The sequence below is a fragment of the Rhineura floridana genome, chromosome 9 (genome assembly GCF_030035675.1).
Source record: "Rhineura floridana isolate rRhiFlo1 chromosome 9, rRhiFlo1.hap2, whole genome shotgun sequence".
Taxonomy (NCBI): Eukaryota; Metazoa; Chordata; class Lepidosauria; order Squamata; family Rhineuridae; genus Rhineura; species Rhineura floridana.
Genome location: NC_084488.1, coordinates 83,279,570 through 83,307,408, shown reverse-complemented (window position 1 = coordinate 83,307,408; position 27,839 = coordinate 83,279,570). Strand labels below are relative to the sequence as shown.

At 40.6% G+C, this 27,839-nt stretch overlaps 1 protein-coding gene across 1 annotated transcript in view; it reads right to left on the bottom strand.

Moving 5' to 3' along the window:
* Positions 1-7,526: 7,526 nt before the first annotated feature.
* Positions 7,527-27,839, bottom strand: part of TNIP3 (TNFAIP3 interacting protein 3) — a 145,846-nt gene continuing 125,533 nt past the window's right edge. The window contains exons 13-14 of the mRNA XM_061582942.1: positions 23,557-23,617; positions 7,527-8,474 (exon numbers count right to left, since the gene is read on the bottom strand). Coding sequence (XP_061438926.1) covers positions 8,440-8,474; positions 23,557-23,617 — 96 coding nt within the window. The 3' untranslated portion in view covers positions 7,527-8,439. The remainder of the gene's footprint in view (positions 8,475-23,556; positions 23,618-27,839) is intronic.

Genomic DNA, 27,839 nt, shown 5'->3' with positions numbered 1-27,839 from the left:
GCTGCACCCTTTAATATCTCTCTGAGGTGCTGACTTGCATTGCATCATTCTGTCAGGGAACTGAAGTGATTGTTATTTTGATTTATTTTTGCTGATTTTCCCATGATAATTTCACTTTTGTAAGTGTCAAAATGCCACAAACGCAGAGATTAGCATGAAAAAAGAAAACAAAATGTATTATCTTTAATATTATAACCTGAAATGCCCCGGGGGGGGGGGGGACATAACAGCAGAAAGAAACTTAGAAGAGTTTTTGTTTGATTTCACAAAAAGAAAAAGGATTGTCTAGAATACTTGTTTTCAACAGTCGTTTTCTATGTAGTTTTCCGCTTTGCAATATAGTAAACAGGTGTTTGTTAATAAGCACCTAGAGAAGAAGGCTGTTCATTTATCTTGTTTTCTGGCCTATAATGAGGGGCGTTTTTCTGGACTTTAAACCAGAGTAACAGTTTCTATTCCAAATGCCATACCACCCACCTTGATAACTGGATTGTGGGTAAACTGCTTGTTTATACATGTATTTATAAGAATATTTATAAACCACCAACTCATTAAAAATATCATAGTGGTGTACAGCAAAACTACAAATGTGCCCTTAAAGGAGCTTTAGAAGGGAAAAAGAGTTGCAATACAAAGTATATACTGTCAGGAGACCTGGAAAGATATACATTGGCTGTGGTGTGTTAGTATCTGTGGAAAAAGCTGACAGGCAGACCTAAAAGTCATTGAGCCCTAAACATTGTTTTCTTTGCCACACTTGAAGGTTTTATTAGCTTTCTGTCAGACACTGCAGGTTTAGGGCTGAGGGTTTTGCCCTCTCTGCAAATTATACATTTTCCTTTCTCACCCATTAAGCAAGCAGTCTGACTTCTGTCAACTTTCATAATTAAGGTGTTTTTAACTTCTTTACATCTGCAATGCATAAAGAGGGGGGAAAACATTCAATGAAAGAGAATGACCTCTGGAAACATTCATCAAAACTCAAAACCATACAAAACAGAGATTAAAGGATCAAGAAAAGTTAAAAACATCACTTAAGAAATGTGACAAAGTATTTATTTTTTCAGACCCTAAACTTTAAGGTAAGCAGTGCTGGCTGTAGAAAACTGGCATCACGATCAACTGATCAAAAGCTGTTGTTCAAAGTCGTTCCATTACATGAAGGGGAAATATATATATATATTTAGAAGTGACGTGTTCTTTGAGGACCCAACCTAGTAGTTTCAGCAGTTGCTTTAGACTCCTTCATTTAAAACAACACCTCCATCTAGTGGATTTATAACAAAAAAAGTCAGTAAAATTGTACATGGGCTTCACAGAACGGTTCGCACATGGGCCTCTCTCACACATTTTATTCTATCGTCTGATATTTGTTCATGAGAAAAGAAAGAATAGAAAAGCATTGTAATGCAAATGAGCATTCTGGCCAGTTTAGTTTACAGTCCTGTTACAGACTTAGGGACAAGCTATATGTGATGTTAAACATTAGTCTTTGCATCTAATGCAAAGTTTTTTAAAAACGGCAAATTGCATAATGATTTTTTTGTATCAATGGGATCAGACTGGATATGGAAGAAAGAATTTAGCCCTTTCCTCTCCTGCCATACTCCTGAGGAAAATCTCTTTTCTGAAGCTACTGTTTTATTAGGAGAAAATCCCTCACTGGTGCAGATGCTCATGGAAATTCACGCGCTCCCGCAGGCAAACACTAGCTTCAGAAGAGGGATTTTCCTCAGAACCACAGCAGAGGAGGAAAGGGTTAAATTCTCCATGACTTCATCACCTGTTTCAAACCAAACAAGTTAGTGGAGTCATCACTACATCTTATAGTAGCAATTCCATATGCGGTGTGAAGAAGGATCTCCTTTTGTCTGGCCTCAGTCTTCCAACCTAAGACTTGCATGCTTTCTCTTCTGCTTACATGCTCCAATTTCCACCAACATTTCTTCTTTTGCAGCAGCAAACTTAGCAGGATTTGATTCTGGATTCCAAAAAGGATTTGCAGACAAACTATGTGTTACACAAACTATAATTCGCCTGCTTTAGATAGAAAGAAAATGTGGGATGAGGCAGGAGGGAGTGTGTTAGCCTGAGGCTCATTCATGTAAGGTCAGATCATGTTTTTGCATAATTTGTAACCTGAGCTATATTCTCATTATATTGGGTTACATGAAAGGCTATTTACAATCTTACAATAGCTATTGCTCACACTTTTTCAGTCTTCATTATCTTTGCCTCCAAGAAAGCTGATATTCTCAAGATGCTAAATATAGCACTCAACGTATGGAATACACATGGAGTGAGAGAACATGCAAATCCTGGCTATAGAGTATTAGCAAAACTCTCTCTTTAGCTGGGACTCAGATTCCTCCATAAGGAAAAGTATTCATAATTTTAAGCTATACTGCATCATATGTTCCATTACTTCCTTTTGATTCTAGGCTGTAGGAAAAGAACGACAACTAAGCAACATTTTGGACTCAATAGAAGACATCTAGGAATGTTTTGGTCTATTTGTGCAATATTAGCACATATATTTTTATGGACACCTTTGGAATTGCTACGTTTAGTTTATATAGTTACAGTTTGGATGTTGATTTTTAAAGTATATACTTCTTTCATTGATGTCATCTGCCATATTAGCAGTCTATTCCAAAGTCAGAACAAAATGCACATAAGCCTACTTCCAAAATGTGCCTCAGCTACTAGCTGAAGAAAATGAAATCAGCACAGTCACTTCTTAAAATATCGAGTGAGAGAGATATTGGAACTGTTTTTGAAACTTGTTCCATATTCTCAGTACCTCATAATCTCATGTAGCATTGGGCAGCTTTCATCAATAAAAGGTGCTTTATCACATGCTATACTTGTCTACCTCCTTAGCCAGGAGCGAATATAAAAATACAGTAGGGCCCTGCTTCCTGGCGCTTCGCTTCCTGGTGTTCCACTAATGCGGCAGCTTTCATTCCCCATTTTAAAGCCGATTTTGCTGCTTTGCGGCATTTTGCAGCATTTTCGTGCAACGCGGCCCATTATACTCAATGGGGTTCTGCTTTACGGCGATTTCTGCTTTACGGCGGGGGTCCGGAAAGGAACCTACCGTATAAGCGGGGCCCACCTTTAGCCAGAACCACTTTATTTCTTCCCCACCCCTGCTCATTTCACAATTGTGGACTCTTGGCTCAGACATACAACCCTTAAACTGGAAGCACCTGCGGGTCTCCCATTTATGGAGCAGGTGGAATTGGCCCAGAGGCAATGCACAGTCAACCAGCAAGCCATTGGTTCACATTGGAAGAGGGTTTTCATTAATTAAGAAAATACATTACTTTGTCACATTAGTGATGGTCTGTTGAAATAACAAAGAAACTAGTGACTGAAATGGTATCCAACAGTGTCCCTCCATTGATAGAAGGCACTTTGATCTGGCAAAGGCTTCCACCAGCAGAATAGGGAAGGAAGTTATTTTTGTCAATTCTCTCATCTTCCCTGCATCACAAATCTCTACAGATTTGGAAGACCTTTCAGAACAGGATGGGAGGTGGTGTGGGAGGCTGCATGGGGAGGAGGAAATCGGCAAAAACTGCCTCCTTCCCTGTTCTGCTGCTAGAAGCCTCTGCTGGGTCAAAGAATCTTCTGTCAGTGAAGGGACACCATTGGATATAATGTATAGGTTAAGTTAAATTATAAAACGATCTAAACAAACCAGAATGATCTTAACTTGATCCTAAACTGCATGGACTAGAAATGAACAATTAAGACTTTTGGTGGATTTTTTTTTTAATGTTCCTTTCTTTTAACAACAACAAAATTCCAAACGCTATGGTAAAATGCATCCTTTCCCAAGCTGGTGCCTGTGATGTCCCTGTATTTTAATATCTGTAAATATGGTAAGTGCGGGTTTATTAAGCGATATATGGTAAGTGACTGAGTGAGAGGGGGGAGTACATGGGCGAGAATGCTGGAGAATGCTGTATGATGATTGGCTGAGTGTTTGAATGGCTGAAGGTATAAATGAGAGGATGACAGTTGAGTCAGGAGAGTGTTGTTGAGGAGGTCGGTTGGTTGTGGAGTGTGGATTGGAGTTGGTTGTGGGTTGGATTATATTTGGCTGATATTTAGGCAATATATATATGACCAGAAACATAAAGAGTGACGCTATTTGAAACCATATGCTTGTTAAACATATCTTACATAATCTTGTTATTTCCTGGTGTTTATAAATAAACATTATTATTGGTTTACCAAAAGCCTGATCCTTGGCTGGGGCTTTCACAGACCAGAAGGGTGGGCAGGGTATTTACCAAGGCGGAGAAACAGTATCAAATGGTGGCAGCGGTGAAGAGATAGTGTATCATCAAGTATCCAGGGCAACCCAGGGCTGTATGATTTATTGGCACAAAGATACAGGGGGGTTGTGGCCTGCAAGTGCACCCAGACACAAAGTAACAATAAGCCAGAAGGGAGACTAAGGTGAAGTCTCTAGCAGTATTGTTTACAGGGAGTGACTGGTGGTGCTGCCTAGCAGTGGGATCTTGTGAGATCTGTGCTAGAGCAGGTGAGGCAAAGAAAAATAGCAAACTATGTTTCTTCCTGGTGGTAGCCACGGGTGGTAGCCTGACAGGTGGTGCCAGGGGAGGAACATTACAGTGCCCTCCAGATGTTTTGGACTAAAAGCCCCATCAGCTGGCTGGGGTTAACTGCAGTTGTAGTCCAAAGCATCTAGAGGGCACCATGTTGGTAAACATAGGAGCATAGGAAGCCATCTTATATGGAGTTAGACCACTGATTCATCTTGCTCAGTTTTATGTCTACACCGACTGGCAGTGGCTCTCCAAAATTAGACAGAGGTCTTTCCCAGCCCTACATGGATAGGCCAGGGATTGAAGATTGCTTAAACATGTACTTTTCTGGGGCGGCTACATTAATGTACCTGAATACCTAAATGAAAGTTGCAATCCAATATATGTCTACTCAGAAGTAAGCTCCACCAGTAGTGTAGTGGCAAATTCAGAAGTGCAGGGTCCCTTCATGATAGTCACAGCCACCCCCCTTTTTTTGCTGTGGGGTTGAGAATTAGATCCTTGTTAATGGCTTATCCCACAACCACAGACATTCCTAGGAGCCGCTAAGCATGAAAGGAGAGTGTTAGCTACTGAAAAGAGACTTCTCTGTGGCCAACTCACCTTCTTTCACTCTGATTGGTTCCAATCAGCAGGAAAGAACAAGGAAGCATATTGGAAGACTCTTCTCAGTGGCTAACACACTCTTCTTTCTTGCTGATTGGCTCATGGGATGCTGGAGACATAGGGACCCTACTCCCAAAAAGTAAGGGGTCTAAGACCCCCCCGAGACCCTGGACCACTACACCCCTGAGCTCCACTGGGTTCAATGGGGCTTCCACATAAGTGTGTATTGGACTGCAGCCTAACTATAGTAACATATTATTCAATAATAAAGTAAATGGATGGGGGAGGTAGAGCTCACCCCCCTGCATCCTCACCAGTTTCTCACAATTTATTTCACTAGAATTTAGGTGGCTAAATACTTGCTGGGTCAGACTTTTGGCAGCAAGACATTAAAAGGCAGGTGTTGACACTAAGAAAATAAACCCTAATGCTGCAAAATGCAGTTTGCTCCTCCACTTTTTACTCCAAGTGGCTAGCACATATTCATCTGTTTTCATGAACTCTAATGATAATGAGTTAAGCTTCTACAAATGGAAGACACAACCTTCATAATTAGTTGTGCTGAAGGGAATGAAATGGGGTTTGTTGGCTCTGACACTGGCTACACAGAAGCCTGTCTGTCGGGAGCATTCACTATAATCCTGTGTCTGGGGTGCTCTTCCCACAAACACTAGTCACCTGCTGAGAGTTTGAATTGAATTAGGTTACATTATAATTGGATTTTCCTAAGGCACTGCATTAGCATTTTCCATGATCTCACCCTTATTAGCCAAATCACTAATCAGGAGTAGCACAGTTACACTGCCTGCTAATTAAATTATCTGCTGCTATAGCAGCTATTTAAGCCAACTTCCTACCAATGCACAGAGACAGATCTTTCCAATCTTCCTTGAAAAGGCACTCACATTATTCTCCCACAGCTAAGACTGCAGCATGGCTGCAAGTTTATTTTTTAAACAGATATACCCTAGAGAATTATAAGCTTGAAGGCTTGTTGTACAGGTTCCATTTTACTGTGTGATAGGGTCAGGGTGATTTGTCTCCCTGACAAATGAATGTAAAGATAAACCTGTTGAGGGAATCAGTTAATTGCAAAGAAATCCCTAACCATGAATTGTACTCCATTGTGGTTCAGATGCTTAACACACCTAATCCTTTAAGATTATTATTTTAATGCTGCCGTCTCTGTCCATTAACTGGAATCCAAATGTCTTTTTTATTAAAGTGGCAATTCAGTCCCTTTGAAGGGAATGTAAATATGCATTTAAATGTGTCTTCTAAAATTGCCGAACAAGACTACTATTTTGGGGGTGACTTGCAGAATCTAGAAGGATATTGCTGAGTAATTTTAGACTCAGACATGCAGAAATTCCTGATTTGTTGTGAGCGTCCATTGGAAATCTGACCAAAACAGTATCTGAGATCAACTCTTCTATAAAACTAAGCTCTGATTAAATCCTGTAAGGACTGCCCTATTAAGAGAAAAATAGGCAATGCTGTAAGCAGAATAAATACTGTAGCACTCACCCAAACATCTGTCATGGTTATTTCTTTCATATTTTAAAATGCAATTACATTTTAGGTGCATTCTATTTATTCTCAAACTGTATGTCAGAGGCAAATACGATTAACATTATTAAATGGGTAAAACAAACTTTAGCCACAATCCGGTGCAGAGTTTTGCATGTTTAAATTACATTTAAACCAGTAGGGTTAACCTGCCAAACTCTATACTGCCCTTAATCTTCAGCTCTGATATTACAATAATTCTAGTAATATTCCATTTCCACATATATGTATATATCACACAGCATTAAAACTATTTCATACTTTTAAAATTCCATCTGCAGTCAAGTGTAAATGAAAGCATGTTCAGAATGCAAGTCTTTTTTTGTTTAACCAGAAATTTAAATTCTGGCAATAGAAGGCAAGTTATTATCTAGTTTGCAGCCTTGAGCCTTGCAAATACTTTTACTGATATGGATGGGACCACTCTAATGAATTAGATTGAAGACTGCAAGTGTTGTCACAATCTACACTTGTGTGCAGCCCATCACTACTACTGATCATAATAAATGATTGATTGGTTACTACTGACCCACCAAATCAATGCTGGCCATAAGCCATCTAAGGTGGCCCAGCAGGGTTTCTCTAAAACTTCTTTGTTTTTCTGCTTGCAAAGGACTGCATAAATACAGACACTGCTAATCTTCCAGCAATGTCACAATACATGTCTGGTAGGCTACATCTGAATTGCTGGGTCATACACCGTGTAGATCTGTTTAGCAGAATAATGTATTCAAGAGATGCACTTTAAAATTCAGAATGACAACAAAATGATTCTTAAAGTAAAAGTGTTATGGCAACACAGTCCATTCAAATGGCAATACAATCAAATACAAAAATTTGCTACTACAGCAGAAGCAACAGCAGCCAGTGAGGCAGTTTGCTAGCAAAACTAGTGGCTCTTATGCGGCAATCATAGAATTTTAGAACTGGAAAATACATTACAGGTCACCTAGTCCAATCTCCTGCTTATGGCAGGAATCAACCAATTAAAACATTCCTACAGCACAGAGGGAGAGGAAAAAAGAGTTCCCACCAACTTTACCACTAGGCACTGGGTGGCAGTGGTGTTAGGAGATGCCATACCACAATCAACACTGGGCAAATGCATGGTTATATGCTGGACAGCCATCTCAGTGTGGATGCAAGCTGGGGATGTGAACATTGTCCCATTAGCAATACCAACAGTGCACATCTGCAGCTCTGCTGCAACATCTTACACCTCCATTTCTGCCCAAAAGTAAAGTCAGACACACACACCCCGATCTTTGTGCAGTGACCACCACACTGCCAATTCCTGCAAGTTCTTTAAAATCCTGCAGATATTTATTTCTGAATGAACAGTTGCAACTGGTAGAATCTATTTTAAAAGAACAGGGTGGTTCATGACAGATGCTGTTAGACGTCGTTGATTCATAGGGTTGCCATAAGTCGCAATCAACTTGAAGGCAGATAACAACAATTTTAAAAGAAAGGAAGGAGGAGTCTTTCCACACAGGCAACAGAAATGTGTTTGGGGAAAAATCTGTTTCTTCCTCAGTCATAGAAGTCTCCCTGTGTATGTATGCTATAAAACTGTATATTATATAAAATACAGAGAATTGGGGAAGAAAATGTAACAGCAGTTACAAGCTGAGATCGGGCTGGCTCTTTGTCTTTGTTCCGGTAACTTTCTCTTCATGTGCTACAAGTTGGGAATGTCTTTCTCTGAAGAAACATCTATAAATAAATGAATAGAAACATCAAAGAAAATTAGACGTCTAACAATTCTTTGACTTTTCTTTCTCAATAAGTATCCCCTGACCTAACTGTTCCCCCAAGACTAAAAAAATATTAACGTACTGATATTACTCAATAACAACACCAATTTATAATAATCTATTCTAAAGTGAACAAAGAAAGAAGCAATACTGAGCATGATGGTCCAATGGTCTGGCTCAGCATAAGGCAGTTTCCTACGTTCTCTCAAGTGTGCACATAGTTTGCATTGACATCAAATTGTCTCACTGATTGCAGAGGGACCTTAACTTCAATGAATGCACCTTGGACCCAACCCAGTGATTTTCTCGATTAGATTAATTTCTGTTTAAACTTGGTTCAACTTGATGGTCTTCTTGGTCTCCCAGCCTCATTATTTCAGGAAATCCCAGTTGCTAATAATAATAATAATAAATTTAATTTATGTGTCGCCTATCTGGCCAGTGGCCACTCTAGGCAACGTACATACAATAAATATAGCAAAATACAATACAAAAATACAGTGTAATAGTATAAATTATAAAACAAACAATACATAATAGGAGGCATGTAAACAAAAAATATTAAGCCTCCCCAGAAATCCCAAAAGCCTGTTGAAAGAGCCAGGTCTTTAAGGCCTTGCGGAACATATTCAGGGAAGAGATGTGCCAAAGATCTTGTGGGAGGGAGTTCCAGAGGGCGGGGGCCGCCACTGAAAAGGCCCTCTCTCTAGTACCCGCCAATCTAGCTGCTTTGGTTGGCGGGACTGAGAGAAGGCCTTGTGTGGCCGATCTTGTTAGGCGGCATGATTGGTGGCGTTGTCGGCGCTCCTTTAGATAAACTGGGCCGAGACCGTATAGGGATTTAAAGGTTAATACCAACACCTTGAATTGGGCCCGGAAAACAACTGGAAGCCAGTGTAGATCGAACAACACTGGCGTGATGTGGTCCTGGCGGCGACTGTTTGTGAGTAGTCGAGCCGCCGCATTTTGTATAAGTTGTAGTTTCCGGACCGTTTTCAAGGGTAACCCCACGTAGAGCGCATTACAGTAATCTAATCGAGAGGTGACCAGGGCATGCACTACCAGTGGGAGCTGATGAACAGGAAGGTAGGGTTGCAGCCTACGTACAAGGTGTAGTTGATACCAAGCTGCCCGGCTCACAGCTGAAATCTGAGCCTCCAAGGACAGCTTGGAATCAAGTACAACCCCGAGGCTGCGGACCTGGTCCTTTAGGGGTAAACTCACCCCATTGAACTTCAGGTCAACAGTTCCCAACCTTCTCTTGTCCCCCACAAGCAGTTCCTCGGTCTTGTCGGGGTTCAGTTTCAGCCTATTTCTTCCCATCCATCCACTCACGGACTCCAGGCACTTGGACAAGGTTTCCACAGCCAACTCTGGCGAAGATTTAAACGAGAGATAGAGCTGAGTGTCATCTGCATATTGGTGACACTGCAGCCCAAATCTCCTGATGATCGCCCCCAGCGGCTTCATATAGATGTTAAATAGCATGGGAGAGAGGATAGAACCCTGTGGCACACCACAATTGAGAGGCCAAGGGTCTGAAACCTCCTCCCCCAATGCCACCTGTTGGTACCTCTCAGAGAGGAAGGAACGGAACCACCGTAATACGGTGCCTCCTATTCCCAATCCCTCTAGGCGATATAAGAGGATACTGTGGTCGACAGTATCAAAAGCCGCTGAGAGATCGAGGAGGACAACGAAGGTGAATTCTCCCCTATCTAATGCCCTCCTCATATCATCTACCAGAGCAACCAAGGCTGTTTCAGTTCCGTGACCAGTCCTGAAGCCCGATTGGTATGGATCTAAGTAATCCGTTTCATCCAAGTGTGTCGACAACTGATTGGCCACCACTCACTCAATGACCTTGCCCAAGAATGGTAAATTCGAAATTGGGCGAAAGTTATTAAAAACTTGGGGATCCAAGGAGGGCACAAATCAAACATGCCAAAAATGTTTCCTGAGAATTTCTTTAAAATGCTACTATAAACCTGGTAGTAGTGTGAGCATCTCTTATGGAAGCAAAACATGAAATGAAGAACACGAAATATTTCAAGGAGTTCCGGTTTTGCCCAAGAAAACAGTGTAAACCTCCAAAATGCTACATCTATATAAGCTTGTCATTCAACAAGTGGATTTATAGTCACAATTATATATGTTGCACCACAGGCAGCACAAGCAACCAAGCACTGCAGTCCCAGGGACTTGCAACTAAGAAAGGAGATTCAAAAACAAAGAGCATGCAGCCTAAAGAAGGTAATACTTTAATCAGTTGACAAATCAACATTATTTACTTCTTTAAGGTGTGTGTGCGTCGTATTTTTTTGTAATCAGCTGGCAAATCAAAATTATTCACTTCTCCTTTAAAGTATATATACATCATATTTTTTGTAAAATGTATAGGATATAACAACCTTATTAGTACCTACCAAGTACTCTGATAGGGTCACTAATGTGCAAATTAACGTTTCTGTAGGCTAGAATCCTAGCAACATTAGTTTATGATACATTGGAATGAAAAAGAGAGTCTCAAAAAGGTGCATATCAGTTAAAGAGCTACAGCTTTTTGAGTCTAGAGACTCTTCTTTAGAGGAAATGGACCAGTTTCTTCAGAAAAACTGCTTCAACAGTCTTATATGCTAAATATGTGTCCTGTACTGATGCCTTCCCTCCCTCCCTCTTCTCAGTTTGTGATACATGAGACAGTTGGGAACTCATTTAATCCTGTGCTAGAAACTCAGAAATATCATGTATAATCCTGGCAAGAGTGTCCATTTGTTTTGCATCTTGTGTCTGTTTTCATAAGCCAAGTATGTGGAAATATTGCCATAAATGAATAATATTCTACAGCCATGTCATACAGGCAAAATAGCTCTGTGCAAAGCAAGGCATAGATGGCATTTTGCCAGGCTTCTATTGATCGAGACAGAAAATAAGGAACCCCAAAGAATTTATGGTAATTTTTAGGACTATACCTGTTATAAAAATGTGTGTTCTCTAATGCCAGCTTTGCATAAAAGGGGTCCTAAGGCCTACCCAAATCCCATCCAGAGTGGGAGTCGGAATAGGAGAATGGCTGAATCAATACATTCATGTTGCTCTTCCTGTCCAGAGGGCATGCAACTAATTTCTCTAGCCTGTTACAGACAGAGAGATGCATTGCATGGCTTGCTCACCTGAGACCTCATCTATTGTGTCAACTGCGAAGTAGACACCTTATGTGCCTTTGCTGCTGAACATGGCAAGGAGTACCACAGATGCAGAGCTTGGAAAAGTTACTTTTTTAAACTACAACTCCCAGCAGCCCCAGCCAGCATGACCACTGGATTGGGCTGATGGGAGTTGTAGTTCAAAAAAGTAACTTTTCCAAGTTCTGCACAGATGCAGGAGATGGACACCGAAGAGACAAGAAAAAGGTCAAGCTGAGAGAGAGTTCTATGGGATGGAGACAGAAAAAGGGGAAATATGGGATACAGAAAGACTTGTGGGGCAAGTAGGGAAAGAAAGAGAAAAAAGGGCAACATAGATGGAGGTACAGAGAAAAGCATGTTGCAGGGAATAAAGAGAGAAAGTGATGGAGCGAAGAGAGAGAAAGTGGAGAGATGGGACTGGTGGGGTGGGGGCAGAGAGAAACAAAAGGATGCCAGAGATGGGGAGATAAAGGGGATTTCCAAACAGTCGCTATTGCACACCAGCACCTTTAGATTGAATGACTGAAAATGATTTTAAACTTTTGTACAACAAACCCACCTCCTCCCCCATGCACTTTTTTGTGATAAGAAGTGATGGGAAAATGCTCTGGAAAGTTTGGGATCACAATTGCTTGACGCAACAAGGTGTAACCTTCCCGCAAAGAAATCAGAGAAAAACCACTCAAGAAATAGTCAGCAGTGTATAACTTTGGGTCATCTAGATTGAACTTGGAAGTGACTGAGGACACTTTGGACTACAGAGTGTAGAGGGAGAAGAAAGATAATGAACAAACTAAGAAAAAGGGAGAGACAAAAGGTTAACAGACAAATGGGTTCAGAGAATCCTGCAGTGGCATGAGAGAGAGGGGAGAGCACACAGTGAGTAAGGAAAGAATAAAATGCTTTTAATCTAAAGTAGCTAGTGATGCAACCCTCCTGAGTAAATGGAAATGTAAAAGTGATTTGAGGTGTTTGTATCCCATGCCTTTTTCACTTCAGGTTTAGGGCCAGGTCCTGGCAAGCAAAATTGTTCCTAGGGCTGAGTTCAGAAGCTCAGCGGCACAACCCTGACTTAGTTAAACTCAGCTGAAGTTTAGAGCACTGCATAACCTTCTGCCTTCAGAGTGTCTGATTGCACTGTTGGCACTGGCTTGTTTTCAGGTATCTTGTAAGAGAACTATAGCTACCATCCTGCCATACTTACTGTGAAGTAGGGCTCACTGAACTCAGTGGGACTTACTTTGAAGAAAAGAAGGTTAGGATATTAGGATCAGGCTTCAAACAAGGATGCGAGAAAAATTCAATTCCGTTTGCATTTAAAGGCAAACCTTCCCAATTTTCACTTTCTGAAATAACATAAGAAGTGAAACAGCTATGCTCACAATTTTCACTTATCCAAATTTTGAAATGCAGTTTTCCAATCAAGTAATGTGTACAAAAATGCACATACTAAAATATGCATTAAAATGTATATATTCATGAAAAAAGCATACAAATATGCATTATATTAGGGGAAATTATTCTGCAAAACGTGCATTGTGCAAAATTGCATACATACATGCAGATATTAGAAATTCACAATAATATGCTGATGAAATTTCATGGGAGCTTCTTAAAAAAAAGTTCACACACTGATGTGGAAGAACTGAACGAAAGAGTGAAAACATGAAAAACAGAGAGATACCAAAACTGACAGCTTTGCCTAACTGTAGCTCAACAATTCACCGCTGCGCTGTTCAGACTAACACTAGCAAAGGGAGAAATGGATGAGACATCAGAGGGGTAAGACAAGTTCTTACTTAAGCAACAATTGCAACTGTTTTATTTAAAGGGTTAAGCAAATCAAACACTCACAACTTCAACTCTTTCAGGGTTGTGGCATCTATATTAGTGAACAAATAGCATGGAACTAATTTTGCATCCCTCCTCCAGATAATGGATGAGAAGGCAAAGATTTTCCACGTGTTAAATGAATGCCTCATGAAGTCAACGGAGGAGAAATAAAGCCCATTAACATCTGGGGATTTAAAGTATATTACTAGAATACCAGGATTACCAATGCCATATGCAATTGCAATGCAAACCGGAGACAGACATGTTACTATAAAATCCTTTGATATCTTCTCTGTGCAACCTAAGTCTCATAGCAGATAATCATTATACTTGAAAAAAAATTTTTACAAACACTTTGACCATTAACTGTAAAACAGGAAATTAATAAATCTCCAAACGTTCAGTACTGAAGACTGCATTACTGAAGCCATGCTACTGTTTAAATTAGGTGTGCTGCTTTTTTATTATCAAGCTTCCTTTCTGATGGACCTTCTTTAGAGGCAGTATGACTCTTGCATCAAGAAAGCTATTTCTGAATGCAAAATTAAATGCAAAAAGGTACAATATTCACAGAAGTACAGTTTCAAACACATGGGTAGAAGCTAACTGTAGATTTAGCACTGAATATATCAATGATTTAACTAAAAGGTAAGCCTTATAATGTGATGCTCATCTCATTCTCTAAAGGTTGCTTTTAAATTATTTTGATTCAAAGGAACTGTTCAATTGTTTCTTGGCTCTGGCACTGTATCTAGGGTGAGATAAGTGGTGGGATCATGGCTTGTGCACTTCCCCTCCTGCCCCAGCCTCAGACAGAAATGCATGCTTGAGCTGGGAGACAGATGTTCAGTTTACTAAAAAAAAAAACCTCTTTACCCTATGTCAACTCTTTGGTTTTATTTACATTTGTATTCCGCCTTTTTCCCCATAATGGAACTGAATGTAATGCACCTGGGATTCCCAGCTGGTCTCCTATCCAGGCACTGACCAGACCAAGACCTGCATCTTGCACCTTCAAGACCGTGCCCTGTGACTTCCAAGATCAAGGATATCCCACATATTGCCAGTTACCTTCTCTTATCGCCAAACCCACAAGAAAAGTGATAGTCAAGAAAGGCCTGTGTAAAACTAAGGGCAACTCCTAATCTCCCTTCGGATAAAACCCAGGGGCTGCATAACAATTGAATCTACCCTTTGTATAGATGCCACAAGAGCCAGCCCAAGACATTTTGCTGCTCCAGACAAAGGACAAGATGGTGTCTTCCTCCCATTCCACATACATAAAATTGACCAGACTGACAGCTGAATCTTACTTTAACCCTGGTGATGAGACAGCAGCACTAGGCTACCTTAGGGAGTGCAAGGCAGACCAAATGGCACTCGCTGCTCTTCTAACATCTTGTTGCTGCTTCTTGCCTCCTAGAATCTGTTGCCTGAGGCAGCTCCCTCACCCTGCTTAACAGCAGAACAATCCCTATGTGCTACAGTAAGAGACTGTTTTCAAACCACAGTGACTTTTGCATATTCCCCTCAAATGTAGTGATACCCCCTCTCAGAAGTATCTTTCACCTACTTCTGGTTCAATCTACAACAAATAAATCAGAACTGAGGGACACAGCATAATGAATGCCATGATAACAAATGATACCAAGTCTCACTCCTCCGTCTATAAGGCACTTGGCACTCATCTTGATTCCTTTTAGAGAAGCTGCTGGGAGGCTGTGCCTAATGAGACTAGAAAACTAATTAGTTCCAGCTAAGTTTAATGAAAATCAGGAGGGTAAGATAGGAGTGCTTCCTGGCACTGTTGTTCTAGTTAGATTTTATACAGAGAACCTCATCAGCTCTCAGACAATCTGACTTCATGTTCTACAATAACAGATCTGATGGAAGAGGAAGCTTGTGCTTTATCAGAGGCAGCCAACGTGATACAAGTGGATGAGCTGTGTGGCTTTTCAAATATCTTTAGTCTCTCGTCCACTTTATTACTGCTATACATTTGCACCAGCACTATGATGAGCCATGAGCAACTGCCCCTCCTCTTTTTGCTTTTCAGATAGTGGGGTCTGGGGAACCCTTGCATAACAGTATTGCACTGTGGTTTTTCCCTTGTAGTACATCTCTGACAGTGTCTGCAGTTGCCTTAGGATACAGGTAGATCCCATCTCTAGAACTAGGAAAGGAAGTGTTCTATTGCTTGCAGTTCTGAGAGGGCCATCCTATATTTCCTGCCATTGTCCAACAAGCTGTAGAGTCTGGGCTCTTGGAATTTCAGCTCCATCCCAAAGTACTGGAAATAACTGGATCTTCCCTATGTTTTGTTGTTGTTATATGCCTTCAAGTCGATTACGACTTATGGCGACCCTATGAATCAGCAACCTCCAAGGGCATCTGTTACAAACCATCCTGTTCAGATCTGGTAAAAATAAAATTCTATTTTTCCTCATAAAATAGAATATATGATCAGATGTGGGAGAACTGATGCCCTATAGTCAAAGTTTATTGACTCTTCTTGGATGAAGATAAATATATTTATTTTCAAGGAAGATTCTACAGACTTATGTTGCTTTTCCATCCTTCACCTCTATTTGACAAAAGGAAAAAAATCAAAATTCTGTAACTGCCTGTTACAGAAATCAGAATTCATTTTGTGGTTATAAAAGTGTGCACATGCACACATATTATATACTCAAGTTATGAAAACAAAGTTATCTTGGAAGAGGACGGCTGAAGTGAACTTTAAAGGTCCTACTATGTACTTGAAATAATATATTTGCAATATCAGAACTGCTCCTTTGCTCTTCTGATTTCCCCCATTTGTAATCCCTCTCCTTACTCACTAGGCTTGTATAGGCAACATAAGTACCAATGCCCTTGAAAAGATGTGTTTAGAGGAGAGACTAGTGATATCCCTTCATCTGTGCAATGTGAGCTATACACTAGCCTTAAATAAAATATGACACATAGCTAAATCTTTAGCAATAAGACACCCAGTCATTAAATTAATGTTTTCATGGGATAACTGTGGTTCCTAAATACAAGTGCTAGGGGGACCAGCCTTATCGTACCTCCCCCATGGACTTTTGGAAGCCAAACAGACATGGCCTGCCAGAATCACAAGTATGCAAAGAAGGCCCTGAGCAATAAAACCTCTTTCCCAGAGAATTTTTATTATTATTACTAAAAGTAGGTTCAGGAAAAGCTCCAACCCGATTTTTAAGCTGTCTCGTCAATTTTGCACAGTTGGAAAAGGAAGGAAATCAAACTGTCCCACCTGCCAAAATAAGCTGACATTCATAACACTTGTTGGAATTCTCTCGTCCTTTGTTCCTGAATCCTTTGCCTCCTCCTCCCCCAATAAGGAAGCCAATGTCAGGGAAGGGTAATCACTAACTAAACTAAAAGAAACTCAGCTGACTTTCAGATCTTGTACTCAGCAAAAGATACATGCAGGAAAGAGAATACGGCCAAGGAAAGAGTGAGAGAGTGGTGTTAAGTAAGGGTGACAATAGGAACCACGCCTGTGATATCTGTACCCTATTGTTCTTTGTTTACACCCTCATCTCTCACCCACATACAGATCCAACAGATCTTTCTTCACATTTCTCAGTTTTCATTTCACACACTTTTGTAGTAAATTTCCAGAGAAAGTGGAAGACAAAACAATAGTAAATAAATCAGCGTCTGTTCCTGCCTTGATGCATTTTTTTATTCTTCTCCAATCCTGCCTCATGAACATGAAGCACTCTATTATATGCTAAGAAAAAATTCAATAAAGGAATTTAATGAGATACAATGTGCACTTTTGTGGGCACAAACAGAAAGAAAACTTTATGAATATCTGAGGGCCAAATGAGTTGAAGCATGGACTGTGTGACATTTGTATATATAATAATTATTAATATTATTATTATTGCCATGAGGCAGTCTGATCTGGATGGAGAGGAGAATGTTTTAATCCTTTCCCTCTGTGCTGTTTCCCTAATGAAAACCTTCGCCTGATGCTATTTGCCCTGGGAAGGGGGAAACTGCTATAGACACAAACAGCAGCTTCTCTTCTGGAGCAAAGAGCAGATTCAAGGAGTCAGCTTTTGGTGGGAAAATGGCAGCAGCAAAAGCTTAAACTACCCTGTGCCATAGTTCTTATCCGGATCACATAACCACCAGTTCTTTTAAACATTTAAGCTATGAAATAATGTATCATTTACATTATCTGGTAACAGGGACCAGACAGTCTGAACATATAAAACCGATTCTGGCCAGCTTGCATTGGCTGCCTATATGTTTCTGAGCTCGATTCAAGGTGTTGGTTTTAACCTATAAAGCCTTACATGGCTTAGGACCACAATACCTGATGGAACGCCTCTCCCGACATGAACCCACCCATACACTACGTTCAACATCCAAGGCCCTCCTCCAGGTGCCTCCTCCGAGGGAAGCTGGGAAGATGGCAACAAGGGAGAGGGCCTTCTCAGTGGTGGCCCCAAATTATGGAATGATCTCACTGATGAGGTGCACCTGGCGCCAACACTGTTATCCTTTTGGCGCCAGGTCAAGACTTTCCTCTTCTCCCGGGCATTTTAGCATGTGTTTTAAATTGTTTTAAACTTTTAAATTGTGTTTTAAATTGTTTTTAAAAGATGTGTTTTAAATTTGTATATCTGTTTTTAATGTTTTTAGTTGCTGTAAACCGCCCAGAGAGCTTTGGCTATGGGGCGATATATAAATACAATAAATAAATAAATAAATAAATTTACTTTGGTCCTTAGTGTGGACTGTGGAAGGAATCCTGATCCTTTTCTAGGCAAGTCCTGGAATCACTCTGGATCCCAGTAATAGGTGGCCTCAAGCAATACATCCAAATGGCAGGATCCTGTGCTCCAGCCAGACACATTTCTCCATCTGACACAGAGGCAGGCAGTGTTCCCTCCCTCAGGACCCTCCCATGATCTCAGTGGAAGGCAGCCAGTTCCTAGCAGCTGTGTGGGAGGACTGTCTAGGCTGCAGAGATCAGAAGGACTGACGGAGACACCCCGTGTTTGAAATCCCAGCCCCCAGGATGTGCCTGGGGTTGTCTTTTTATGACACAGTAGCCTAATATAGGAAGGCAGGAGGAAGATAAAGGGAATGGACAAGGGGAAGCAAATTAATGGCTTATATTCTTCAGCATGCCTTAAAAGAGCCCCATAGCATGACACATACAGCCTGACATTTATTTCTGTGCTACCAAAACTCATGGAAATGCCTTTGAGTTAATATGCTGCATATGCGAAGGGCAGGGAGCGTATTAAATGCATCACTAGAGAAGGGGGAAAATAATGTTGTTTTTTAAATGAACTTTTAAGTGGTTGATAAATTGTCTACATAGCCTACAGCTGGAGACAGCTGATGCTGTCTCCTTAGTCCCACACTTTCGGCTGGGAGGATGTGTATTTAATTTCTGGATCTTATTAAAGCCCTTGTTTCAAGTAGGCCACAAGCTGAAGTACATGAATAACTTTTGATAATATCTTAAAGTGAAACCTTCGCTTGACCTTTCCCACCTCTCTAGCCACCATCCTGCTCTGAGCTGTGCTGCCTGCCCCTGCCAAAATGAACACGACTGGGAATCAGAATACCCTCTTCAGCCACAGCAGCACAATTACAGTTTCTGTAGCCTCAACTAAAGTGTATAAGTAGGACTAAGCTGTCTGATCAGGAAAAATGGAGAGAGAGAGAGAAGGCAGCCCCTCCGAAGTGAAACTGAAAGTACTGTGAGGCACTTTATCCAACAGAGCGTGGGTTATATATCCATTGCTGCTGTTCTGCTAGCGCAGCGGAGTTATGCTTGTACAACAGAATCTTCCTTTCCTCTCCCCTGCAGCCAGCCCCCCCATGCACCCTCAAAATCTGCTCTGGACTGCAGCGGAATGGAAACAGTGCCAATTATGACAAATATAATTATGACAAATACAATTATGACAAATACAAATCATGAAAGCCCAAGTCAAATTAATAACTTACAGTAGGCAATATATATTAGCCCTTATCAGACATAATTATCAGATCCTGGATTCATATCCCGATTTGCAGTCCAAAATTAAACAACACTTTCTGAATTTAGATGTAACAGGAAACCATGGTTTACCAAGCCCCAGATGTTCTCTATTGCTGTGCATAAGAGAAGCATTGGGTGTGTGTGCAATGGCACAAGACTCAATCTTGATCTAATAACTATGGTTGTTTAGATCAATATTGTTATATCTGAACTGGGACACTATTTGTGAATGTTCTGTAAATTTAAATAGCTATTATTATGAAATATTTCTGATAAATATATGCAACTCTATCTTGACCCCATCAGATTCTAATCCAGCGTAAATAACTGGGTAGAGTCGTGTGTGTGTGTGTGTGTGTGTGTGTGTGTGTGTTATAGAGCCAGGGCTGCATCAGATATCCTTTTAAGGCCAAAGACGCTAGCCATGTTAATTCAAGCAATATTTTCCAATTTTAAAACTGAAAAAACTGGCATATACATATGATATACATAAATGGGAGCAGGATTACTGCAGACAGGAACAAGGGGTTAACCCTTTCCTCCCCAACACAGTCCCAGCAAAAATAACCTGCTCCAAACCTATGGCAACATCCTCCCAGAAACTAATGAGTAGCTTTGGGAGTGAGGTGGGGGTGGGAATGCAATATGGGAGGAAAAGGTAAAAAGCCACTTTCCATGCACGGTGGTCCTGATCCTGCTCACCTGCTCATGCAACTTCCAGTTAACAATCTCCACACTACTTGAAGAGGTATATTGAGTGTATTATGGCCCTAAGAGGCTGTTGAATTGTTGTTCTTTTTAAAATAATAATTTCCTGTCTACTTTTACTAAGCCTCTTTCCTCACTCCCTTGGGTTTTTCACAACTTGCTTTATCTATATATACCAGAGGAAACAATCCCACTTAGGGTGCTTCCAGACAGGGGCTTAATATTGCAAGTGGGTCACTCAGATACCACAAATGGGCTATTGGCAACAGGGTGTTATTGTTTTTAATTTGTTGGATTTTTTGCAGATAGGGTAAATCCAGATTAAATGGGGGGTGGGGAACACAGACTGGCATTTTGAGGCCAATGATGTCATGTGGGTCCTGCAAAAAACATGCATGCATGAGGAACACTAGTTACACAATAAGTTTGGAAGCACCCTTATTTACTTGGTCATTTATTCCAAGATTTTCTCCCCTTTCTTCAGGCTCTCATTTGCAGATTGAACACGTAAACAAATCAAAGGTTGAAGGAAGTTTCATACGCTTTCCCATTACCTTTTTCCAAAGCTTTTAAGCACTTAAAGGCTTCAGTGCATGCAGTCAGCCAACTTGATCTCCTAGGTTAGCTGGCTCAACAAGGCTAAGCTTTATGCTCTTGCGATATTAAGTATTTATAAGGGTTGCAGAGCTTTCATATGGAGAGTTTACCAGGCAGTCTTATGGCTAACCAATTCATGAGTTGTAAGGAGCGTTAGTTTTAAGAACAGACAGTTTTCTGGATATTTGACGCTCACTTTGTGCAACAATCTTCTAGGAACTGTTGCAAATTCTGAATGAACGACCCTCATCAAAAGACATTTGTGCAAGGTCACAGAAGGGTTTGGAACTGCATAAAATTGCACTTTCTAATCCTCTGTACTTTTTTAGTATTGCACTGACATCCTTTCCATGGCAATCTGCACCACTGTAAAGGATCAGTCCAGTATCAGTTTTAGCCATGTAGTCTGCATCACTGTTGAGTATCAGTTTTAGCCTTACAGTCTGCACAGTGGGATTTCCATGATCAAAGTGAGGAAATGATGTCGTCTCACCACCTTTTCCCATGGTTCTGGATCAACTCTCAGTTATCAACCATGCTTCTAATTTAGGAATAAGAGGCAGTAGACATCATACATGGAAGTGCTTCAATCTAAATATGAGTGAAATGTTGGTATATTTGCATGCACATGCGCATGTGTACTTTACAGCCGCTGGTAGACACAAGTGGGGATTTTAAGCTTATCTATCTGCTGGGCTTGTGCTTGTAAAAGGCACAGGAGCACTCAAGAGTGAAAACACACCAACCTGGCAATCCTATGGATGTCTTATGTCTGTGATACACAATTTTGCATTGCCCTAATCCCATCTTCTCTCCCCAGTTGCTCCCTTAAAAACTTATTCCCATAACATCTTCCATAACCAACTCAAAATACATGTCTTCTTGCCCCAGTTGTCAGGCTTATATAAGCCTGATGCTGGCCTCCTACAACTGGTTCAATATGATCCAAACAAGTCAATTATGTCCTAAACTGTAGATCCAGTTGTCCTGGCCATGATCAGGTTGGGCAGGTATGCGACTTCATGTGCTGCGCACTCTTCCCGCATTTCTCCCCACTCTGACAGGATGTGGGACAGGAAAATATGGCCTTTACCCACACAGAAGGGATGGGTTGCTTTCAGTCTTTCCTATTCCACTTTCATCTGTATAGCCCAGCAGTTTAACACACACATTGTCAGTTTAAGACAAAGCGAGAACATCAGGATCAGGGCCAGAGTCAGAAGTTGACATCATCAGGCACCTGCCAAAGCCCACAGCCCAGCAAGAGGGTCATTGCAAATTCCTGGAGTTTCCCGACCCAGTGCTGCTGATCCTCCTTGCTGTTGCTTTCCATTTATATGCCCTTTGCAAACAAGCAGCAAGAGGTTCAAGGAGATGAAACAACAACTTCTGTGCACTTCCTCCTCTCTCCCTCCACCTCTCTGGGGGGCAAGAATTACCCAAGATATTTTGCTGACTGAGGGAAGGACAAGATGTCACTCTCCATTCCATGTTCTGATCCAGATAGACTGGCAGTTGACTCTTACTTCAATAGTAGCAATGGGACTCAACCATGCTTTAGGGCAGCAGGTTGGCTTAGGAAGTGTAGGGCAGGACATGTGGCAGTTCAAGGTCTGCCTAATCCAGCATTCTCCCAGCAACCTCTAAACACCAGCTGGCCCACTATAAATTGGCCAATGGTTAATTGGACCACATTTTACCTCTGCCCACCTCCATCATACAGCCTTTGAAACAAGAACATGGATGCTAACAAAACACTGGGAAGAAAATGAAAGGAATGTGCAGATAGACAGGGAGAAGGAATAATGTATTAAGGTAGATCTGAAGTAGTTGCGTGCTAATTGTACAATTACCTGACAACAAACAAAGATGCCCAGGAGCTCCAGCCTAGCCTAAAAGAAGCCAGAACAATTTGTGGTTGCTAAGAAATCCATGTTTCTATTCTGCAAGACTAAGCTGAAGGCTGAACCATTTAAACACTTGAAAGTGATGGTTGCTGGAGTTGAGAACAGGGTAAAATGTATTGGAGAGGAAAGTCCAGTGTCTGTGTCACACTTTTGAGGGGTCCTCAGACATGGTACTTTAGTGAGTCTCTAAAACTAGAAGATGTGAGGTGGGTGGACTAAGAATGATCTTACACTGCCTTTGAACTTCTTTGGTGTGAAGGGAGCATGGTGGTAGCAAGGGCTTAGCCAGCCTTGGGACAAGCAAATGTCCAATCTCAAATGTCCTCTGGACTGGCCTCAGGAAAAGCCCACGACGTGTGTGCGTGTGTGTGTGTGTAGCTGACTAGACTGTGCTCCCTACAGACCATATATTAGATGCACCAGTTACTCTATTGTCAACGAAGACTTGGACAGAATACTGAACATACTCAGAAAAATGTAATTCCAATATCTTTCATTTTTCTTAGATGTTCAGTAAGAGATTTATATGTTTCTATATGGCATGTTAGATATTTTAAAGTAGCTTAGCAATATCAAAAGCTGTACACAGATGCATCGTATTTAGAAACTATAGCCTTGGCCACGTGCATGTACTGCAGTTGTACAAAATAGAGCTGTATACAAATCACACACCGAGTGCTTATGAAAAGTTTACTAGCTATCACAAAAAATGAACGACCCCATTAAAAAGAAAACTCTTAAAAAGTGTGTTCAGTATAGCTGTTGCCTTACCATTTCCCTTGTGCTGCACATCTGGCGGAAACCGGTCAGGAACATACCATTGATAGTCTGGCTGCGCAGAACAATAAAACATTATTATAGCAATATGGACTTCATAGACACTTCAAACAAAAGAATAGCAGCATGGTAAATATAATTATACTGTGAAGTTTTTCATTAGTCATACTAAAGTAATTTACCCCAAAACCTCCCTCTTATTTTTGATCAAATAATTCTTCTGATTAAGTTCTTCTGCTGCTTTTCCTTTTATTGCTATGTCTTTTGGATGGTGGGCACAATATAAAAAAGTTGTGTGAAACCTCCTAGATCCCACAAATCAAAACAAACTTCATTAACATTAACAAACCAGATTTCTGAGAGCCTCGTGAACCTTGAAAAGGAACAGGAGAAGACAGGGTGAGATGGAATGCACCTGATTCTATCATAAACAGTTAGGTCTCTAACTACAGTCAGTGTCAGCTGTTAAGAGGCTAAGAGTAACCTGGTATGCATCAACATGACAGGTGAATATGTTCCAAAGGGAACCCGTTTGCAGTTTGTTAGAATTCTTTAAAAACCCTGGTGACCTCATAGAATAGAATTCTAATCTCCCGCCCTGGTGGCAGCAGGTCAACATTTGGCTTTCGAATTATTTTGTTGAAAATATTATTATAAGAAAAGAATATTGCTTTTTACAAAGCAGTGCAACATTTCAATCAAAATACTTTTGGCTGTTGATTGTCAGCTCCTAATTAAAAGCTGGAATCATTGTTTTAAGGCAGCTTTTCAAAATAAAAAATAAGAATAATACTACAGTATGGTATTCTCAGCATAGTCAAAGTGTCACCTCAGTGTTCCAGTCATACCATACTGCAGGGATTGAGAACCTGTGGCCTTCCCAATGTTGCTGAATGAATTCCTGTCATCCCTGACCATTAGCCATGCTGGGCAGGGCTGATGACAGCTGAAATCCAACAAAATGTTCCCCAGCCCTGCTATATTGGACTGTTTTTGAAAAGTATGGAAAATTTATGTTATCTGGAATGTATTTTAACTTGTTATTTACAAAAGAAAGTTATCCTAAAGTGAATTATCTCTCTGCTCTTCCTTATCCAAATCACCCATTTATCCAAATTGTGAACCACCTCCTCCTTTCTAGTTCACAGGCCAGGACAATCCTAATCTAATGCCGCTGTCTTCAAAAATAGAGGAGCTTGATGCAGGACTACAAAGCATTTCACATGTAAAGTTTTTCCTATGTAATATTTTTGAGCTGGTGTAGATGGAATTTCCTGGTAGCTACGGATATACAGTTAAAAACCAGAGCTTGGCAAAGTTTTTGAACTACAACTCCCATCAGTCCCAGCCAGCATGGCCACTGGATTGGGCTGATGGGAGTTGTAGTTCAAAAAAAGTAACGTTGCCAAGCTCTGTTAAAAACAGGCCCAAAGAGGCCCACTCCTCTTTTATGGACCACAAATACCCCCATTGGGTTCTAACTGTTGCAAACTATTACATCTGCAGTGATGTTAATTATGGTTATGGATAGCTAAGAACCCAGAACCATGGTTTAAAGCTGGTTTCAGTTCCTGAATAAAGAAGTGACCACAGTTATTTCGGAGTACTTCAGATGTAATGGTTAATATAATTTGGTTGTTGACATAATGGTTAAGCTACTGGAAACTGTCCTTGGTTCAAATGTAATGCTAAATCATAGTTTAGTGCCATGTGCACGAGCTGTGTCCCCTGCTCCTGTACAGCCACAAGGAGGAGATTAGAAACAACACCTTTCATTTAAAAATAACTGTAATTTGCCATTTCAACTGAATTGGGAGGGAATCACAGTTAATTTTAACTATTGTTTTCTAAACAAGCCAGGATCAGAAACCCAGGTTTGATATTTGTTTGGACAAACTATAGTTTAAATACATCACAGATTGTCCAAGTTTGGACAAAATGATAAAAACTGGTTAGTTTAAAATACAGCCTCATGTTTACAGGCTCCTCCCTGTGGCCATACCTGAGGAGGATAAGGGAAAGGGGGATGTAAAAGCCTGAGGCTCAAGCACATAAACCTTCCTATATTTGTACCAACCTTCTATCTAGGAAAAAGCATGAAAGCTATGTGTAGATATCCACATATGACATGTGCAAATGCATGTAGTTTGCTTTGTTTACATACACTGGGAAGCTGTGCTTGGCCAAGAATCCTTTTTTCTTTCATTTACCAAAAAGCTGCTGTAAACCCAGAGCATTCTGCAGCTTTTTGAACTGTCACAAACATCAATTAAGGCCAGTATATACACAGTGCAACTGTAATGTGGAGGTCATTTGTAATGCTCCATGTGATGCCTGCTTGTATGCTATGGCTCCCATGCAGTTGGATTAATTTGTCTGAACCCTTTCTTTTTGTACACTTGTGTTAAATGGACAAAACAGTGCCCAGCTGCATTCTGATAACAGCTTCCACATGGAGTGCTTTAAAACAATCTTCACATGCCACATGGTATATGTGAAGATGCCTTATACTGTGCCAAACCATTGGCCCATCTGGTTCAGTAATGTCTATACTGACTGGAAGTGGTTGTCCAGGGTTTCAGACAGCCCTACCTAGAAATGCTGGAGACTGAACATGGGACCTTCTGTATGCAAAACATGTGCTCTACCACTGAACTATGGCCAGACTTCAATCACTGAGAAACCCAGACAATATTTACCCACTCCTGGACTTTGTCTCCTGCTCTTCAGTTCAAAGAAGGCCTGTTCTTGGTACAGCAAGAATGAGGGAGCCTTGGCTGCCACTCAAGCAGATTCCTGGCCTCCAGACTGTCAATATTTTGCAGGACAGATTCAGCAGCACACCAGAAATCTAACTGTGTGCAATGAAAGGGAATTAAAGTGCTCTGTCACAACAGTGCTATTTTTAAAAACCCAGACTGTTTGCTGTTAAGAAAGTGATGGGGAAGCATGCACAAAAAAGTGTGGGATAAACTGTTGATTGTTGGGAAGACATATAACCTCTGTGCAAGCAAATCAGGGTGAATGCTCATTGCCACAGAGCCCCCCAGCAAACAAATCAGAATGAATGCCCAACAAAGAGCAGCCATCATATAATCACCACATAAACTTTGTTCAAGCACATCAGAATGAATGCTCAACAAACAGGCTGTCTGAAGGAAACCCTAGTGTTTATTGAGATAGTTTTACTAGGAGAGAAGTGGAGCCAAAACCATCCTTGCTTTTCAGATATTTGCACTGGTATGGACAAGTGGTCATGGTGACCCACTGAATTCCAGCAGCTTCTCATCAGATAAACCATGTTATGTAAGCACTTTAAACTTTATTGATTTCACTGGGGGGAGGCAGCATGTATTTTTCTATTAGAGTAAATAGGACTTTAAATTTCTTAATTTGCCTAGATTCTGTCTCCATGAGTTCCCAATCAGTGGAGCCTCTGAAAAGGTATTATCAGGTAACAGGGCTGGACTAGATGGACCAATGATCAAACTTAGTTTAGGAAATGTATTAAAGATCTAATCCTTTAACTTTTCATTTTAAGCATCTACCCAGAAACATTGGGGCATAGAGGGATAACTATCCAATTAAACGTACAAAACACTCCCTATAATATTATGCCATATTCAACAGCAAACTTCTGAGTATTCACAGAGACGCAAACAATAATGTGTGAACATCCTACTGCAAGACAGTTAATTTTCATAATTATGATCTTGAAAGTGTTCCAAAGGATAAAGAGACATGATTCACAATCAGACTAAACAAAAGATTTCTTGGATGATTGAAAAGTAAACAGTAAATGTCAGTTACAAAAAAAGGGGAGGCAGAAAGTCAAAATATAATGAAATAACTACTATATTCTACACACTCACTCAGTTCTAACACCTTTCACATTTGATGGCAAATAGCTTGGGGAATTATAAAGAAATAATTTATGCTGGAACAGCTATGCTTATACAAGAAAACAATCACAAAAGGACTTAAGAACAGAATTCAAAACAACCAATCAACAAAGGACTCCAACCTTCCAACAGTCTTCTAAAAGAAGGCAAAATTTATAAACCCCCAAGATGCATTGCACAGCTAGAAACCCAGATGATGAAAGCTCTAGGATAGAGGCCAAAAGTAATTGGGCCTCAGTTTTAACCTTTAGTGAGAAACTTTTTTCTGTACTCATATAAGAGAAGAGAAACAGAAGGGAAAATACTTAAAACAAATGTTCTACTTATCTATGGCTCTTTTCTTATTATATCTAAGCACAGGTATGTGTGGTCTTT